Source organism: Conger conger, chromosome 2, assembly GCF_963514075.1.
Source record: "Conger conger chromosome 2, fConCon1.1, whole genome shotgun sequence".
Lineage (NCBI taxonomy): Eukaryota > Metazoa > Chordata > Actinopteri > Anguilliformes > Congridae > Conger > Conger conger.
Window position 1 is genome coordinate 60,334,798 of NC_083761.1, and position 16,268 is coordinate 60,351,065.

Sequence of the window (16,268 nt, forward strand, 5' to 3'; positions counted from 1 at the left end):
GAATCTCCTCCAATTCACATTTCATTCATGTCATAACACTGGAAGGCAAACATGCAAACTGTTAAACATTCATTGAACTTTAAATGACCAAATAATGCGTTATTGTTTTAATCTGTCCCATATATCTATCCAAGCCTCAACAGCAGTTGTGTTTATGACTGATCCCATGAGCGAAATGGCATCGCATTCGTAATGTGTAACAGCAGGTTTTGGTTGAGAAAATTGAGAAAGTTGAGAATTTAGTAGGGTTTTAATAGGGGCTCAAAACAATATTATAGCAGTCATTTTGATTGGTTGAAAAGGTATAATGTCGAGAGTGTCATATGGCACTCTTGGGACTGAAAGGGATAACAGTCCTGTGGAAAGGAAGAAATATTGACACTTTTTACAGCAATAAGACCTCATTTAACAATAGTTACTCAATTAATACGGATTCATAAATTGTAGCTACCTGTACACAAATCTACAATGTTGTTCCCATGAGGTAAATATTACTGTACATTTCTCCAAACTAAATGAACAGAAACATTCAAGGACAGGACATCACAGTAGCTGTAGAAACTTGAATGGGTACAGTGCTTAGCTTTGATTGACCAAACAAAACACGGACAGTATGCAAGCAGTAGTGTTTTGAAATAAAAGACTCAGTACTTCTATTTTTTTTTATTTTTTTTTTTTACTTTTACTAAAACGGTGCAAACTGCAACCAAACCATTTCAAAACGACAACGCTTGTCTGACAAGGCACTGCAGCCATGAGATGAAATTAATAAAAAGTTGTCAAATAGATTTTCACCACAATATTATTTACAGAAACTAAACAAATGAAATCAATGAAGCTCATGACTTCTTTGTCACAACTGAAAGAACAGAGAAAAGAACAAAATGAATACATTAGAGTAATAGTCAGAATTTGGCATTGATGGTTGACTTCGCTGTTAAGCCTAAAAGACCAGTGTTCTAGACCAAGCATTCCTTCCAGCCGCAGAACTTTCCCCCATCTATTGCAGTCACATAATACATGTTGGATATATGATTTATTCATAAAATCTAACAGCTGCATTAATAAAATTTTACAGAGGTTTTTATATGAGGAAAACCATTATTCCCGATGAAAATACCTTGATTCCAGTTCGTTATAATAAGCACAGGTGAGTTTCACATTTTTGTACTTGCTGCACGGTGAGTAGACAAGACTATGGAGAATTTGACTTCCGAGTTTTATGTTCACTCTAAAACCCATTTTTACACGACGTTATGAGGGGAGAATTACAAGACTTCTTTCTGCTTAGACACCGAGCCTGAAGATCAGAAGCTTTTAGATTCTTCACTTTGGACCTGCACTGCCACAGACGTGAAGAGCAGATATTGTAATTATCGCATACCTGTACTGGATAGTGACATCTGGGTTAACGCCCAATAGATGCTTCAGGGATATGGTCAGCAGTCTATAAAGCACATAGCAGTTCTGCAGGGACATTAATAATATGCTTGCTGCCATTGATTTGCTGAGAAACAGATGCTCTCCTTGTGGGCCACAAGGGACCAGACTTACGAGCATACTGGACATCTTTCATCAGGACTCCTGTAACATAGCATCGCGCTTTGCCTGCACAGCCTAGTTCAGTGCTGAGGTGCTTTCCACTGATACAATGAATTAAGTCTCCTAATGCTATTGTAACACTAATTTGGACAATATGTCTTCCATTGGACAAATGTTAGAAACAAAGGTTACATGCAGGTCTTTACATAGCCAAACTAGTTTGCCCAACAAATTAATGTGCATATGGGTTAGTTTGCAAATTGGTTGAGTTAACATACACATCATTAAGAACTCACAGGCTTTGAGTGAGGAGTAATGTTCTACTGTGAACCCCCTGCAGTGCTGAATGTATAACAGCATGAACTATGGTTTGTTCTTTTAGTTTTATGTTGGACTCAATTCACTAGTAGGCAAATGCGTGCGGAAATGCAGGGTTATAAGTCTGGATATCAGGCACAATCATTATTTCCTTTCGCTTTTAATCATCAGTCAAAAACCAACCATCATCAAATTGTAATACACCCAAATAATGCAAAGAAAATAAAAGGTTTCAAAATAAATACCAAAAGAATTCCACTATGGACTTCATACAGTATCCTTCAGCCAGTATGGAGGCCCCTCTGAGCATTATTTATATATAATCTTTACATTTCTTTATATGTATAGGTATACCTTATATCTATGTCTTTCTGTAATAAATGTTAGCACACAGGCAAATAATTTGTGGAGGGTGGGGGTTAAGTCAAAAGCAAAGAAACATAAGACATCTAATTTCCAGTTAATGAGCCTCGGCCAAGCCTTATCCACTTCGAAAAATGATCCTCAGAGTGGCTGTGTGTACCTAAACGCCTTCTGCTGCAAAACATGCCAGTGCCCAGGTCTGACTGTCTCGAAAACCACTGGAAAAAAGTTGATCATGGCCTGGTCAGGATCTCACATTGGCACCAGTGGCATTCTAATTCTGACAATTCTGACAGAAAGCAGTAGTGCTACTGATCAACCCAATTTACCAAAATTGGGGATTGGTAACTGCACAAGAACGCAACACTGTCACCAGACACAGAAGTACCAAAAATCCATGAGTGAAACAGACTCAGTCAGGCGCTACTGAACCTCAGCTACGTCACAAAAGCCAGTTCAAGCAGACAGTAGCAAACGGCAAACGGCCAAACGAATGACACACTCTCTTGCACTCCCTCCCTCGCTCGCCTGTCACCAATGACACCGCTCAGAAAATGCAAATATCGTACGGAGCAGTGATTGCAAACACAACCGCTTCTGCATATCAGTTCAACTGGTTCAACAGATGGCCAAGCTGGAGTACAAGCAAGTAGAGAATGGCTTGATGAGAAGCATAGTGACAATTCCTCACTGTCCCATTTTTATCTTACAGCCAACCGAAAAAGCAATGACCTGCTTCAGCCCAAGACCTCCTCCAGAAATAAATGAGTGACTTCATGAACAAATTAGCAAATAAATAAATTAATTAAATAAATAAATAAATAAATATGTATATTCATATACAAGCAAATAACTGGAGGACTTAATCCATCAAAAAATAAATAACAAAAAGAAAACTAAGGAAGAGGTTGACTGAGTGGGGCTGGTACCCTGATCCCAGGTCTGAACTGCTCCACTGCCAATTCAGCGGAGCCCAAAGACTGCTCACCTTTCTTATGCTACTACCCTTCCACAGCGGAAACCTGAACACTCTCAAATAAACATGCCTTCACTCACAAGCCCTGCTCTTGCCAACCTGATCTCTACCAGCATCTGAAAGCCTTCTGACCTGACACATGCCTGCTTTTATAAACAAACTGAGCCAGCGGAAACAAGAAACCAACCTGGTAAATATGCAATTCAAAACCAGTAATTTGTTCTAAGATGCATGCCTGATCCATCAAAAAGTTTAACAGGCCTCTGGCCTTAAGCTGATGGGGTCAGTAGCACCCCTTTCATAAGATATCACTGATAATTATTGAGTGCAGACACCAGAATTAGGCCCTTGCTCACAACCCACAGCCTCCTTTCCCCATTCGCCAGTCTGTGAATTGGACTGTGAACTGTGAAGTTTATTTTAATAAAAAATAATGTATGTACCTAACGGCTCAGCAAGTTGTGCGAAGAAACCGACAGTGGACTCAGCTAGAGGCTTCTGTGTTCCCTCTGCCACCGACTTCCTCCAGCAACAGGGCCTGTTGGCGTAGGTCAGGTGTGAACAGAGGAGACTGAGAGAAGTGAAAACAACGCGCGCCGGTGACACTGCAAAAAAAGATAAACAAAAGGCAGGGAGATGAGGTGGATCTCTAAAGTGGCTTACGCCCCCTGCCGATGACCAGTCAAGCAATAGAGAGGACTTTTAACTGCACCGTGTCAAGTGTGAGTGAAAATAAACTGAAGAGCTGCAGGTACAATAGGACTTCTGCTAGTCAAACAGGAGCAGGGAAGCAGGGCCAGGGTAGAGACACAGCACCGCATTACATCTGCAGTGGCATTGAGCCATATAATCACACAGACTCCTGCGCTGGCCTCCCTCCATTATCCTTACCTCTTCAATATTCTATAAGGACAGCATATTCTCGTACTCTTCTGAATGGATTTTACATAGTTCACTCCCGTCAATCAACATACATCTGTATATATGTGTAAATGTATCATTAAATAAGTTATTAATTATATATTACAATGCAATACAATGCAGTGTTAGTATTTTGCATATGGTCTTAAAGAATATGGCTGACAGCATGTGCTCACACTACTGAAGCAGTAGTCACCGCCCGCAGCACAGCTAATGTAGTGTTATGTACATTTGGCCAGATCACGAATAAGTAATACAACGTGCAGTTTCTTCCCCTGAAAATGTCCTACCCGGCTCCCATAACAGGTAGCGCTGGCAGCCGAAAGAGCCCAAAAGAAACAAAGTGCGGATTCACCTTCAGCTGAAATAGCGTCAAGACTCAAACCTGCACACAAGCCAATAATAGTATATGACTTCAAAAACTTTATGAAAACTGTATCATTTGTAAAGGCCAAGCCGGGCGTGTTATTCAACATTTACACAGTAGAGTCCCTTACGACTAAAAATAAGAGGGAAAAGTAAGGCAGGCCCCAATCCCCGCTCATTCCCTTCCTCTTCCACCCTGATGACTCTGCCCCCTTCTCATCTGCTTCATCAGGTCAAAGTCGACCCCCGGTGCCGCCAAACCGCGCCGATCCTTCAACGATCAACCGCCATCAGCGGAGGCATTCTGTTTCCTCCCCAAAACCCCAACCTTGATTGCTTACCACAAATGCTTTATATTTATCCTGTTAATCAAAAATAATATCTAGAAAAATAATATGAAAAAATGCATGACAACAAGCGAGTAAGCGTGCAGCCTGGACGAAAAGATCTAAGTAGCTGTTTTTTTTGTTTTTTTTTGTTTTTGCTTTTTGTATTTTTAAGACACAGACAAGGGGGGGAAAAAAAGCCATCATCTTGAATAATGCGAGAGATTGGGCGCTGCCATTCTCCTATGCCCTGACCTCACCCGCCCCTTTCTCTGGACACCTGCTGCCTGAACAGGGGCCTGTCAGAGAAACCTGTACACACTTTTATATGACTGAAAAAACACAGAATGACGTCACACCGAAGCTAAGTTTCACTGTCCCGCGGACCGTCGCGTGTTAGTGTGTGTGTGCGCATGTGTGTGTGTTTGTTAAATCTGGTCTGGGTTTAGTAAGACTCCTCTCCTCTGGGGCTTCTCTCGTCTCAGCTTTTCCCTTTTCACGCAGGTCAGTCAGTCACGGCCTTCTAATCTGTGCATCGCAACGTCCCGCTTTCTCCTGTCAACTTTTCCTCATCCGTGACACCTCCTCCTCTCTCCCCTTCAGGTTCAGGACAGTATCGGTTTGGTCAGCGTTGGTTTTCTATGTTTTTAAGTCGACTGGAGGAGAAGGTTTTAGTGTTACGATGCAGTGCTCCCGGTCGTTCGCTCACTACTCGATGACCATGCAACGAGGCAAGTGCTGAGAGTAATACTTGAAGAGTTCGGCGGTGGCTCCTGGGCAGTTGGTCAGTTCTAGCTCTTCAAGGTCTTGAAGCTGAATCAGGCCAGACAGTCCGGTGGTGGTCAACAGGGGGCAGCCTAGGACAGACAGAGAAAGGACATTGAAGGACCTCAGGAAACCATAACCAGGAGTATGCAACATACAGAACTGTACTGTCAGTGCTTTTTACATTACATTACAGTCATTCAGCGGACGCTCTTATCCAGAGCAACGTACAATAAAGTGTAAATCAGAACCAAGGACAAATGCGCTGAAGACCCTCGAGGAAAGTACAGTTCCAAGTCCTAGAGTGATCACATAGATAACATTTGAACCCTTGAAGAATAAATCAACTTTCCCTTTCACTTACAGCACCTCAAACCGGTTCAGCAGCCAAGACCATTTAAACACCATCCCACAAAAAACAGAACAAACAAATAAGGAACGAACCTGCGAGAGACAGAAGACGCAAACTCTTCATTCCAAAAAGGTGCTGTAAGCCAAAGTCCTGCACCTGCAAAGACAGCCGAGGATGAGACTTTGCGTGAGGCTGCATTACGCTGTCAGTCACAGGAAGAGCATGGAAACCTTTTGAGAAGTGAGATACGATGATGATGAAAGCTAGGAGAGCCGTACCTGGCAGCACCACCTCAAGTAGAGGCTGCGCATGGAGGACATGGTGGAGAGGTATCCCAACCCTGTGTCCGTGATGCGCACACACCTAAAACAGACACCGCAGCGGGAAGGGTGGAGGTTAGGACAAGGAGCCACGCCTGCAATTGCGTCACGACAGAGGTGGCTAGCCCTGGGTACGCTGGTTTTTGTTTTCGCCCCAGACGTTTCACAACCAATTTCGACTCAAGAAGCCAGGCAACTCAACTATGAAATCATCTGCTTTAAAGGATCAAGTGCTATGTTGCAACAAAAACCAGTCTAGCTTGCACCTCTCCAGGACAAGGGTTGACCATGCCTTGAACTATGACATAGATCTCTCAAGCTTCCGAGGAGCTTGTGTGGGAAACAGCCCCAAAGAGGCAAGACTCCTGCTCTCCTCTACTACCACTTTCTAGGAGACTCACCGGTCGAGCACCAGCTCCTCCAGCTTGTGCAGGTCGCAGGCGATGTACTCGAGCGCCATGTCTGTGATGCGTGGGCACCAGGACAGATCCAGGCTGCGCAGCTTGCGCAGGTTCTCGGCCACCAGCTCCACGCCGTCGTCGGTGATCTTGGAGCAGCCGGACAGGCTGAGGGCGGTCAGGTTGGGCAGGCTGTGCACCATGTTGACCACGCCGTGGTTGGTGATCTCCCAGCAGGAGTGCAGGCGGAGCGTGTGGGTGGTGTAGCCCTGCTTGGCGGTGAAGTAGGCCATGGCTGTGTCGGTCACGTGGTAGGCCTGCAGGCTGAGCTCCGACAGGTTGGGCAGCAGCTGCGAGATGGCGGCGATGGCGTCGTCCGCCACGTTGATGCAGTCGCTGACGCTCAGCGAGGTGAGCCTCGCGTTCAGGCTGGACCACAGCCCCGCCTCGGTGAAGTCGTTACAGCCCGATAGCTCCAGGTGCATCAGGCCCTGCATCTGCTCCAGCATCACCTACAGGGAAAATGGCCGCCCGTCAGCAGCCTGCACTGGTCTCTCTCAAAATATAAATGCTGAGGCGCACTCCATCCAACATTATCTGCAAAGTGCCATTTAGCTTTACTTACATTTATTTATCCTTTCCCCCCACCATTACCATTATGTGAAAGAACTCAGCAAGTTAATAATAGTTCACACAAATATGTGTATAAATTAATACATGAAATGCAATCTTCACTGGTGACTTACATAGGTCGTAAATCAGAAATTCCACAGAGATGCTGCCACACCCCTCGAAGAGCCTAAACATCTGTTTTCCCTCATTAGACATGGGAATAAGGCCAGAAATAACAGACACCGATCTGAAAAATGCTTAAGTAGTTGCGAGCCAGTACACTGCATCTGAGTCTACCCTTAAGTTATCACCATGGAACCGCGGTTCCCTTGACATCTATGAAGAATGCTGACAGGCCAGCCTTCCTCCACCCTTGCCAGCCACAGGGGAGACAGACTGCCGTAGCTTCCTCCTCTGCATGCTTTAGTACCATGTGCAGCAGTGGATGGAATCAAAACATTCCCCTCAATGGTTTCTTCCATGGCAGAGACTTACATACCACAAGAAGCTCTGCCTTTGGTATGCTGTAGAGTTTCTACTCCTCCCTGTTTGCTTTTACTGACAAGAATCGATTCATATATTTATTTGGTGCAGAATAACCATAGCATTTTGGTAGGAATTATAGGACTAGCTACTTTATGGACAAGTAGTGTTTATGGACAGGGATCTCTAAAATAAAGTGTCTTCATTTGTCATTGAACAAATACCAACAATGGTATCTCAACAATGTTAAAACTGCCATTTTTACTATTTTAAAATGAAATAAAAGTAATAGATAAATAACAGTGTACTTGCAGAGCTTCAACATTCTCTTTAATAAATGACTATATGCACATATACATGTACCCCACATGTCCTTATCACTGATCAATGACAGAGTTGGTGTTGGAAAGACTTGCCATTAGCACTGATGTCGAGGGCAGGTCTTCACTTCACTCATGTAAATGAGATTGTTGGCCTTTCCATGTTGCATTGTCATAGATATTCTACAGTTTTTTAACTTGTTTTATATTTATGTTATGTTTTTGACGTCACTTAATCTTGACAATTTTGTCTATGGCTGTATCAGGGAAATTTAATTTAGACTATTTATTAATTTGCCTAATATTTCTTTTACTTAACATTTTGACATTCGTTTTACTTGAATAGTTAAGAATTTTGTTAATTATTAAAATGAGCATTAAAATTGAGCATTAAACTTAAGCCTTGTCTCATGAGGAAATCTAGCAGGCCCTTCTAGCAGCAAAGGTCAGCAATACTGGTATATCTAGAGGGTTTTAGAGACTTTTTCTCAATATCATACAATAGTTCTGTACTTCTAACATGGATGTGGGATCTGTTAAAGGTGCAGAATGGACCACAGACTGAATGTATTCCCATCAACAGGAGGATACACACGTCTTAGAGAGCAGCTACACTGTTGCTAAATGTTACCAAAGTCTGCAGCACTCAAACTGTCATTTTCTGTCTCAGCTGAGCTCCCCTACCAACTACACAAGCTGCAATCTGGTAAACAACAGCCTCATATCATGGAAGGAAATTTGTCAGTAGCACAGCTGCAGAATAATTGCCTGATAAACACAGTATACAATATCCCGGATGGATTCCACACAGTCGTATGACTCTAAACTGTAGCTTACAACTGTAAATGAGTTGTGATACCTGTAAAGTAAACCATTTGCTTCAACCCCCCCCCCCCCATGGTAATGGTATATGGCAATACAAGCACATTCAAACACACTGCAAGGATATCATTCAAAGTGCAGGGAATTCATCAGTCTTCCTGCTGTGCTCCATTTTGGTTGGTAGCTGGAGTATAGGGACAGCTGTTCTTAGCTATATTCTCCCTACATTCTTCTAAAAGTATAATTTATCGGGGATTCATTTCATGCAGAACTCACACTGTTTTAAACTGCCGATTAAACCTTTTCCTCACCAAACAACGAATATTTCCATTTCAATGTGTTCCCTTAAAACATGGTTCAAGCTGAATTCTTTGAAACAAAGCATTTTTTTCAGGAAAGGAAAGGCACTTTAAATACACTGTTTATTTTTGTTGCTTTACAAAAGTCCGTACTGTAACCTTGGATTTTCCTTCTGCAGAAACGTGATATTATATCTAAAATCCTGATTAAAAAGCCAGCCCACAGCAATTTCTGTATCTGCAATTCCCTGTGCTGACTACATATCAGTATATATTTAGAATCAGAACTACAGCTAAATGTCAAATGCACTGAAAGGGTAAAAGGTTTCAAAGAAAATAACTAACAAATACAGTTGCTAGCCAATGTTGACTGATGAAGTAATATTCAATGTACGTCTCTTTGGATAAAAGCGTCTGCTAAATACAATGTAATGTAATGTAATGAATGAACTTTCAGTAGTTGCTGTGTTTAGACATGAGTACACCAAGTCTTTCCAAAGCTGTGACATTTGCCTGACAACTGTCTTATTTAAGTTCAGAAATAAGTTCAGATCTATGGCATATGATGTAATGTTGCCACTGACAGTTAAGGGTCTGTAGTTATCAGAGGGCATATTACAGTTGAACGCAGTGTATTTGTTCTTTGTGTGCTGAATGGTGTCTTCGCCATTGAATGTCCTTTGTCATGTAATCAATGATATAAATCATGTAACTGAAGACCTTTGGCCTTGTGACTCTTAATGGTTCTCCAATGCATAACATCGCAAAGAAACTCATGCCATTTTCCCTGGCTCCATTCACTACTTTGTTAATTGCAAAGGGTGACATTGTTTTACTGGGTGAAGACAACAGCAATCCTCTGTTTGCTATAACTGGGAAAAGGCACTTTTAAATGAGGCTTTGTGATATGAGTTGCAGACCTGCTGTATATTCAGTAATCTGTTCTAACCGAAATGGAGGAAAAGATAAATAAGGAAGACTGAGCAGCGAAATGTCTTATATGTTGTTTTATGTCTGTTTATAATTATTTTACTCGAAAGTTTTTGTTTCACAGATGATGCATCTAACGGTTAATTCACTACGCTTAATATGTCTAAAATATGAATGATTTTGCAGTCATTTGTTTAGAAATATTTAATTCCATACTTCACACTCAAAGGAATCATTTCATTCTATCTTATAAATTATAGCAAATTTACCAACAGCATGACAATGAAACAGCACAAATGGAACTTAAGCTAGGAAGATATAAAAACATAATACTGGAATGCTTGTATTGCCCTCTATATATAAGAATAACAGCACTAGTGGCCATGATGTAGCCCTCTTTAAGTATACACAGTAAAGTACCTAGGCTCTTGTTAAATTATTGCTTGCATGTTCCTCATAAAAATGTCACCAAATAACTGGTTAGTGACCGGTGCAGTCATTAGTTCAAGCAAATTAACTAAATGAAGTCTCACAGATGGGAGTCTCACAAGTGACTGATTTCACAGTGGTGTTTGGATCCCTGTCATCGTGAAAGAAAGATTACGCTACCCAAACTATACAGGAAAACAAAGAAACTATACAGCATGTTTAAAGGTCATGAACTGAATTATTTGAGCACTGAAAATTCTGTTGAAGCAAAGTGTTGCTGTCATGTTATGAAAATTTGCAATAAGGAAACAACAATAAAATAACTTCCTTCTTCCTCTGTACCTCTGTAGTTTTTCCTTGGCAACAACTATTTTCCTATCGTTTTCCATTTGTGTGTGTGTGGGTCTGTGTGTGTGCTACACAAAGTTGAATTGTTGCTTATATAAAAAATCTTATTTTGGGGGAATAATACAGCAGGTGTTCTATTCTAAAATGAACATTCAAGTTCACTGAGAAAATCACCTTTGGTGCCCTTTGATTGTGGGAACCTGACAGCATAATTCTCAGCGATTTTGTCTGTTATATGTATTATGCAATCAAACACCATTTGTGTTCACTCAAAAATACTTTCAGCTTCACAGAAACATTACCATCTTGAATCCGAAAAGAAGTAAGCACAACCCTCTGTGTTTAGCCTGAGCAGCACAACAGCAGAAGGTGTTGAAGTGCCAGAGATGTTTCTGTTTTTTTGTCTGATCCAGGCTTGATTGCAGCTTGATGAATTATTAATAGTCTAAGTCTGACAATCCTGAGTCTGGTGAAATGCAAAGCACTGTAGCTTGGCTTCAGCACAGTCACCTTTGTTAATTACACCTAATAATCCATCCAAATATGGAGATTGGGTCGAGCAAAAACCAGAAACATCTCTGGCATCTCAGAACTATGGCTGTCTACCCATACAGTACAGTGTTCAGGTTTGTGCGAAACTCCAGAACAAATGGCAATGGCCTCTGAGAAACTACATGCAGTCTGCTGGTTGAATTATTACTACTGAGAGCCAAGTCACATAAGTTAAGTTAAAGAGCTGTGATTTGGATTTTCATTTTATATGTGGAGCAAGTGACAGTTACATTCCATGTAAGGTTGCAGACAATCCAGGTCACCCCGCTTTCAAAGACAAATGACTGTTGTTAGCCTTCAACAAAACACAATGGAATTAATTAAATAAATTCTCAGACATTACCTCCAATCCAGCATCTGTGATGGTGGACCTTTTCAGACTGACAGACTTCACTCCCTTCTTGGACAGGGGATAGTTGTCGATGAACTCACAAATGTCCAAGTCAGAGACACCCACCAGGCAGAAGGCATGGAATCCCCTCAGAGCGAAGGCCTGCAGGCTGACAAACTGCTTCTCTCCGTTGGGCAGGATGGCGTACAGTTCCTTGGCATGCAGAATGGGCGTCACGCCATCCCAGAATTTGGGCTGGTACAGCACCTTCCTCCAGGTCTTGCATACCTGGGCCAGAAGGCACTTTTCGGCAGTGGTGAAGTACCACAGCAGCCTGTTCAGCACCTTCTCGTCCAGCACCAGTTCCCTCTCCAGGGAGGGCTTGCAGAGCTTTTGGCGAGGGGGGAAGTCGGAAGTGGGGGAGCCGGCGTCCAGATCGGACCCTAACAGGGAGGCGGCCGTGGGGATGGGCTCCATGTGGTAGGGCAGGCTCGGGGGGAGCAGGATGGTGGGCACCGAGGAGGACTGGCACAGGCGGTTCTTGGCGGCTGGAGTCCCTTTGGTGATGCTGGCGGAGCCGAGGCCATTGGGCTGAGGGGGCAGCTTCACCATGCCGTTCCTCGGCACACAGGAGGACTTCAGGTCATTGGGAGCGGACATCTTCAGCATTTATAGCTGACAGAACGAAGAATAGAAGAGGCTGTTAGCCCTGAGACTGAAGACGTTTCAGCTATATAATAAACTGCCATTACTACATTCAAGAGACTGCAGATTATACTGGCAATTTATTTTAACACCGTAGATACAATAGGAGTGAATTGAGGGCCTGAGTTGGTGCTTGGTCTACCTCTGGGAACTAATGAAAATGTATGCACACTCAGCATAAAAACTGACTTGGAAAAAGATGAACTCAAATGATACCTTATCAGTCAATCACACAAGCACATAACATTTTCTCAATGTTAATAACCACTTCACACCATTATGCAAAATCTCAGCAGGTCAGATTATGCCAAGAGCTTAACGGAGCCATACTGACTGAGTGACATGTAGGCAAATCTTTCATTATCAACCAAGTGCATTTCCATACAACACCAACTGCATCAGAGTGAAAATGAGGGATGATGTCAAAGCAGCAGGTTACAAACTATGATTAATTTAAAGAGACAACATGAAAGTATTAGTAAGCAGAGCTGAACAATTGATTACACTTAGTGAGGTTACATAATATCATTGGCTTTTAGCCCTTTAGGATCATGTAGCAAATCACAAACAAAGGGACTAATAGCACTAGGCCTTCTCAGATTATACTGATACACTTCATTTAACCTTTTATATGCTGGTTAATACCACAACCATTCAAAACTAAAACAACCTTTTGGTTGTTTACCTTACAATGCCATTTACAGTTGCATCTCCACTGAGCTCAATTTTCATTGCGGATAATGGTAACATGGTACAGTACAGTACTCGATAAGTGTATGTATGTACTGTAGCAGGGTGTAAGCACGATTCACTGCTAAATGGTGAGGTTTATCCAAAATAAAAATGTCTTGCTATATCTACTTTCGAAAGGTATATAGGGCGATTTACATTTTTTGTTAGATTTCCCTCTCAATAGCTCTGGATAGAAATATACCAATGCAATAGAAGATATGTTTTCTTGAATGCTGCAGTTCTTTAAACAACAGCTCTTTAAAAGTTGAAATAACTTATAAAAAAGACTTATCTTCACTCACTACCCTTTCTTTTGTTCATTATTTAATGTAAACTAAAACCAGCTAACCATCTAACCAGATAAATGTCACACAATTGAGACATTCACAAATTTAAAAAAGGGCTGGTTTTTGTAAAGCTACAATATTAACAATTCAATTATGTAATGCAATATCTAAAGTTCTGCCAGCTGAAAGAATTGTGTGCGCTTTTGAAACAGGCAAGCCAAAGTCAAACCATTTCACTGCAGTCCAAATAAACTATGTCAATGTTAAATTAAGCCACAAATAAACTTACTAAACTATATTTATGTATTCATATTACATTTTTTATAATTACGTTTTAAGAAGAAAAAAGTGTACTGTGCACATGCCTGTGGTACTTGTAGTGTAGCATAGGGTGTGTGTCAGGATATAGTTACATGCGGCGACTGGTTAGGGGAGCATCACTTTGTGGAAAAGGCTTTCTTACTCGCTTGTGATTTATGATATCACTTTGCAATGATGCCTTCTCAAACCGTAGTGGCAGTGCGGTGAGGGACTAACTACATGGCAGAATAACAAGGAAGAATTAAATTTCTTGGAATGAGAAAAAAGAGAAGGCAATTAGTGTTATATAATACGGACTAAAGACAGACATCTCTCAGAGAACATCAGAGTATCCCATCTGATATCGATTGCTGTTGTCCTAATGTCCTAATTTCGTTGTCATTTCTCCAACTCAAATGCCCAAAAAATATTACATCTGATGATTTTGTTTAGCAATAACTTAATTGCCTATCCGGATTTAATGGCTGACTTGTCCAATGCCTTCAACATTCTAAAATGTATATATCCCAAACCAAATAAGGTAGCAGCGAGAAAATTAATAAACAATCGAGCGGAAAAAGTCGCAAGAAATGTTAAAATCTAGCAAAAGCGCAGTGATGTCATTGTTATTATATTGACGGCAATACAGCTAGCTACCGTTAATGTTAGCCAACATCCCCAGAAAAGCATCATCATAGTGTCGATAGCTATAGCTAGAAAATATGTATATCTGATCGCATGGCATTTGGGTAGGTGGGTATTCACTGATAATTGGCGATTGTTGGCAGATAACGATTTTATCATCTTTATTTATTTGCTCATTTAAAACAGATCGGCATCTCAGAAATCAAATGCTTATGTCACGCATCTGCCGCAGCAGTGTGGGCTATGAATGGCTGCTCTAGCTACAACAGAACAAAAAGACATCCTCGAGGTAATGCACACCACCCGTATGGTTTGCATTGTACACTTACCTTCAGCGATACCCCGATAGTTTCTGGTGAGTGTTGATCATGTATATTTAGCTTCTGGCCTGAGGTCTACTTGAAACCTCCATGTTATAAGCATCCACCGGGAATCGCGGAGATGGTTTTCTGGGTGTTCGATGGCTAACTACAGTAGCATCCAACAGAAGACGCTGAAATGAAGAATTGCGGGAAAACAGAAAATAAGAAAAATATCAATGCATAATTAAAATTGGTATTTAATAAAGGTTTTACTGTTGCTGGCCTCAAAAACCAGAAATCAGTAATGTATTTATAACCTCAACTAATTCAAGAAATGACTTCAAGCACGAGCTGGTATCAACATCTCCATTGACAGCGGAACACAGAACAACCCACTCTTAAAGAAACAGTGCTCATTTTTACTCATCCGTGTAGTTCTATGACATGAGCTTTGTCGGTTGTATCATTGCGACTTTGCGATTATGTAATTCGATACATACCTTGCATGTACCATTCTTAGATTAAATTATGTGATAAAATCCAGAAATCCAGACCGCTGCCACAAATTAAGTACGTACATTAGCTAATACACTGAATAGTAGCCTCATATGGAATGTTGCATCACTGGTTAAAGAGCTTCATTGTACAGCACATTCCGTGTTCATTTACTGAGCTTTGTCGATTATATATATTTATTTGCCTAATGTAGTGTCATGTCAAATTATTGTGCTTTTCATCAAGAAACTGCTATCACTTTAAGCAATATGTCTTTGTTGTGCATTGTATACAGTGATGTTGTCACAATGCCTAAACATACTGCAGACTGAATCAGTACTGAAATCAGTACTGGACACAAAACCCATACAAATAGTTAGACTTGATTGAAAACATTTACGGAAAAACACTGAGAATGGGAAATGTACTACTAAATTTGTTTTTAATATTTTCAGAAGCTCCAGCTGAACCCACAAATTTAGTTAAAGAATGAAAATAGTTCACCATGGGAAAGCAGGATCAAGCATATGTTGTCATTATCCATGAAGTATAACTAGTCTGGGAGTCTCCAGTGGTGGAACATGACTGAATACATCCTACCAGGAGTAACTCCACTAGTAAAGTACCAGGATAGCAGTGGTCATCACCTCTGACTGCCACTGTCCTGTAACACTGTGGCCTCTAGCATGGACTATAGTCACTGTCTGTCATGATGTGGAGTGATCAGGGGGTACAAAAACACTTCATATGCAATGCTCATTGTAGGTTACATTTGTTTGATCCTGTCAAAATGTAAAACCTCTTTCAAAGGTGAATATCAACACTGAAATCCTAGTGGCTATGCTGTGTGCCTTTAAGGATTCTTGTCAGATTCTTGTTTTTGTATGTTCTCTGTCTCTAAGACAAAGTACAGATGTCAAATGGAGTCCTATGTTTTTGTTGAAGTAAATCAGCTCTCTAGAGAGCTATGAATCACAGCAAAGTAGAATCAAAAGTGCTGTAAACATTAAAATGGCAGAGATCACACTT

The 16,268-nt window shown here is 41.3% G+C and overlaps 1 protein-coding gene across 2 annotated transcripts; it reads right to left on the bottom strand.

Moving 5' to 3' along the window:
* Positions 1-231: 231 nt before the first annotated feature.
* Positions 232-15,133, bottom strand: LOC133114229 (F-box/LRR-repeat protein 16-like). 2 transcript variants are annotated; one of them, XM_061223441.1, is made up of 7 exons: positions 15,062-15,133; positions 14,772-14,935; positions 11,786-12,448; positions 6,651-7,159; positions 6,208-6,292; positions 6,022-6,085; positions 232-5,669 (listed from the first exon to the last, which is right to left on the bottom strand). In XM_061223441.1, the coding sequence occupies exons 3-7, from the start codon at positions 12,440-12,442 to the stop codon at positions 5,521-5,523; spliced, it is 1,464 nt and encodes a 487-aa protein (XP_061079425.1). In that variant the 5' UTR covers positions 12,443-12,448; positions 14,772-14,935; positions 15,062-15,133; the 3' UTR covers positions 232-5,520. The 2 variants fall into 2 exon arrangements, with proteins under 2 accessions (XP_061079425.1, XP_061079416.1); XM_061223432.1 differs by having other exon boundaries at positions 14,772-15,106.
* Positions 15,134-16,268: the final 1,135 nt, after the last annotated feature.